This window comes from Melanostigma gelatinosum (genome assembly GCF_949748355.1).
Source record: "Melanostigma gelatinosum genome assembly, chromosome: 1".
NCBI lineage: Eukaryota > Metazoa > Chordata > Actinopteri > Perciformes > Zoarcidae > Melanostigma > Melanostigma gelatinosum.
The window spans coordinates 11,825,372-11,828,873 of NC_136634.1; the positions used below are offsets into that span (position 1 = coordinate 11,825,372).

At 38.9% G+C, this 3,502-nt stretch overlaps 1 protein-coding gene across 1 annotated transcript; it reads right to left on the reverse strand.

The window, feature by feature from the left end:
* Nucleotides 1–436: 436 nt before the first annotated feature.
* Nucleotides 437–1,729, reverse strand: LOC306786456 (ras-related and estrogen-regulated growth inhibitor-like protein; the record flags this gene model as incomplete). Its single annotated transcript, XM_079281235.1, has 4 exons — nt 437–862; nt 1,381–1,448; nt 1,534–1,587; nt 1,681–1,729. 4 exons carry the CDS (start codon nt 1,727–1,729, stop codon nt 437–439), a joined length of 597 nt encoding a protein of 198 aa, XP_079137361.1.
* Nucleotides 1,730–3,502: the final 1,773 nt, after the last annotated feature.

Here is a 3,502-nt window from a genome sequence, read left to right on the forward strand (position 1 = left end):
CCAGTGGCTCAAAAGTTTCCCTTTTGAGCTTTTTTGCAGTCTTTGGTCATCATCATGAATAAGGCACATTTTGTGCATAGAATTTCTTTGAATCTCAATCCACAGCTTAATCATATTGCATACAATATTATATTACATGTCAAGTATCCGTTTAATGAATGAGTCTGTAATCTCGTTAGTCTCCTTTAGTTTGAAATGCAGTTAATCTCAAAACCTGTCACCCAAAAAATATCTGTCACACATCTGTTTCTAAAGGCGTTTTTCTTCCCTGGAGTCTTTCCACACTCATCTCTGCCTCAGGAGACCTCAGTTACCTTTGGCACAGTAACATGGTTATTTCTCACTAACTGTAATCCATCCAGTCAAATACACACAATGTGTAACCTCTCTTTTGAAGATTTACAGAAAATTGCCCTCCTCTTCTGTCGTGGTCTTACTAAAAGGAGTCCGTCCGTCTCCTGGCAAACACTGCCGACATGGTTTTGACGATGCCCCTGAAGCCCAGAGGCCTCTTTGAGGTCAGCTTGGCGTCCTTCATCCTGTCCACCAGTCCGTGAAACACCATGAGCACGCTGTGGTAGTTCTCGGCCGCCGACGCCTCGTAGAAGAGGCAGTCAGTGTTGAGAGCCAGCAGGCGTCCCTCCTCGCTCAGCACTGCCCGCCTGTGGTGCAGGTCCCTCTTGTTCCCCACGATCACGATGGGCACTTTATCTGCGCTCAGGTAGTCTTTCGTGGACTTGATGGTCTGAATGAGCCTGCTGACGGAGTTGAAGCTGGCCCTGTCGCAGATGCTGTAGACAAGAACGTAGCCGTCTGCCCATTGGACCTTCTTCTCAAAGAGAGACGTCTCCACAGACAAATCCTGCAAAATAAGATCATTTAAGTTAATGGTGGAAAACAACAAAAGAGCGCTCCCCAACAACTGAGCTTGAGAGAACAGAAACCTGTAGTTCATTTGAGTTCTTACATTTTTTGTTACTTTTTACTTCTATATTTCAGACACAAATATTGTATTTTTACTGCACTACAGCTTTGATTATTAGTTAATTTGCAGATTAGGATTTTACACACAAAACATATGATCTTCTTCTAAAGTATAAAAGATTATTTTAGATACAACTACCCAAAAGTATAGTTAAACAATAATTTAACTATAGGCTATTCATTAATAAAGCACACTTTTACTTACATAAAATGTTAAATGAAGACACTACTTGTAATATTATTTGAGTATTTTACTTTGAAATACTTTAATTTGTACTTAATTTGAGGATTTAAGGAGTACTTCATGATCCAATAACAGCAAAGCTTGTCAGCAGAATTATTAAGATATGAAATCAGTGATCACAACTGTCTGATAGTTATTATATCTCTCCTCACCTCAGAATAAGGCGAATCCCAAATATTGAGAGTGAATTCCCTCCCAAAACTGTGTCCGTAGATGGATTCTGCAAGATAAGAGTTCAGTTAATGGAAAGTTAGATGACGCTAAAAACGCCACATTGCATCGATGTTAGTAAAACAGACACTTACCGATATCTCCATACTCTCCGATGAATCTCCGAGTTAACAGGCGCACAGTAATCGCTGGAAAACAACAATATTTAACGCATCAGATATAGATATAGATATAGATATAGATATAGAGAACTATTTCTCCTCTACAGTCATGTTTCTTACCTGATTTCCCGACGCTTTCTGTCCCCATAATAACAACGTTGGCATCCATTTCCGGTGAGACAGCTGTGTGGAGCGCTGCGCTCAGTGTGAGCTGTCTTTTATAGGACACACAGGTGGGCGGGGTGAAGAAAAAAAAAACATCAATAACAACAACAGCAGCAATTATTTCACTCACGTGGTCTCGCACACGCGTCTGTCTATGGCAGGTGAATGCAAATTGAAAAAGGTATTTGAACATTGCTGATATAACACACGTTTTCTTACAGGCTTGTTCTTTGTTTTGACATTTTAAGAAAGTCAGTAACGGAATATATACTGAAGTCCCTCTACTCAAGTAGGCCTAGTTGTACTTTTTTAAGTAGCCTATGCTACATTTTGCTGATATACTTTTACATTGGTAGTATGTTTAATGCTGGCATTTTTTTTAAACTTGTAAATGAGTATTTTAACACGATTGTATAACTGGTTTAATAAGGAACCTGAATGCTTCCTCCACCACTAGAGAAAAGCAATTAACACAAGTTTTCTCAAGCAAAAGTCAAAGTTGATCTGTATGAGGCTGTAAAATGTAGTCTAAAGCTTTTTTACTATGTTAATTAAAGTCACATAAATAATCAATGAGTTTGTCTTGTAGATGAAAAAAATACATTGTGCCTGATCTGTATGCACTAAATGATGTAAAGAAACTTTTCACGGCATCAGAAAACACAAATAACTTCAGTCTAAGTGTGAATCTGTGTCATGGATTGAAGAGTTGCAGGTATAGTTAATGTTTCACCTTCATGTACATCATTCAATCCAGTGAATGCTCTTTCTATTTGTTGCTGCAGCATTAACAGCAACCACAAGGGGGAACTAGATTTCAATAAATGTCTTCCACAAACAGAGGACTTTATTTTGCTTCAGAAAAGGCAGAGGACGCCAGTTGGACACTGATTGGCTAAGCAGAAACTCTGTGTGAGTGTGAGTGTGAGTGTGTGTGTGTGTGTGTGTGTGTGTGTGTGTGTGTGTGTGTGTGTGTGTGTGTGTGTGTGTGTGTGTGTGTGTGTGTGTGTGTGTGACAGACAGACAGACAGACAGACAGACAGACAGAGATTTGTCTTTATCTTTATCTTTTCCAGCTTTACTTACTCCGCTGCGGGCTACACTTTCCTTTTTTAATCTGATTTCTCCCAGTAACCTGGTTTCTTGTGTGCATGTACCAGTTGTGCATGATTGCTAATACTTCTCTGTATCACCCAAGACCAAGGCAGGTGCCATTTTCAGATACACCTTTACGAATCATGTGTTTTCTTTCATTTACCTCTGATTTCTTCCACATTTCATATTGTTGTATAAGAAAAGCTCCTTTGGAGACAGCGGACACTTATTTAAGCTGCAGCAGTAAACCCAAATCACAGAAACCTTTCATATCATCTCTGATATAATGTCCTCTCTCTTATCTCGTGTAAACAAATTATTCTGAGACTGGAAGCTCCATGAAGATGTATTTAAGCGTTTGGCTGTTTCCGTTCCATACGATGGCTATGCCTGATTTTTGGGGACATATTTTGCACATAATATGTGGAATAGCTTGAGCTCTACCCTCAAAGGTTTTGTTGGAGTTTACTGCAAACACTGCAGCGTTCAGTGTGTCATGAAATAAAGTGCTCTATACTTATTTGTTTGTTAATTAGAAATGTCTTGACACGTACGGTATTTGTAGTAATTGTTATGAATCCTTGTTTATTGGTGCATTAACTGTGAACATAATTATAATAAGGAACCTGATCAAATGAATAGAGTAGTTCACATGGCTGTATTCATCATTTTGACAATATCA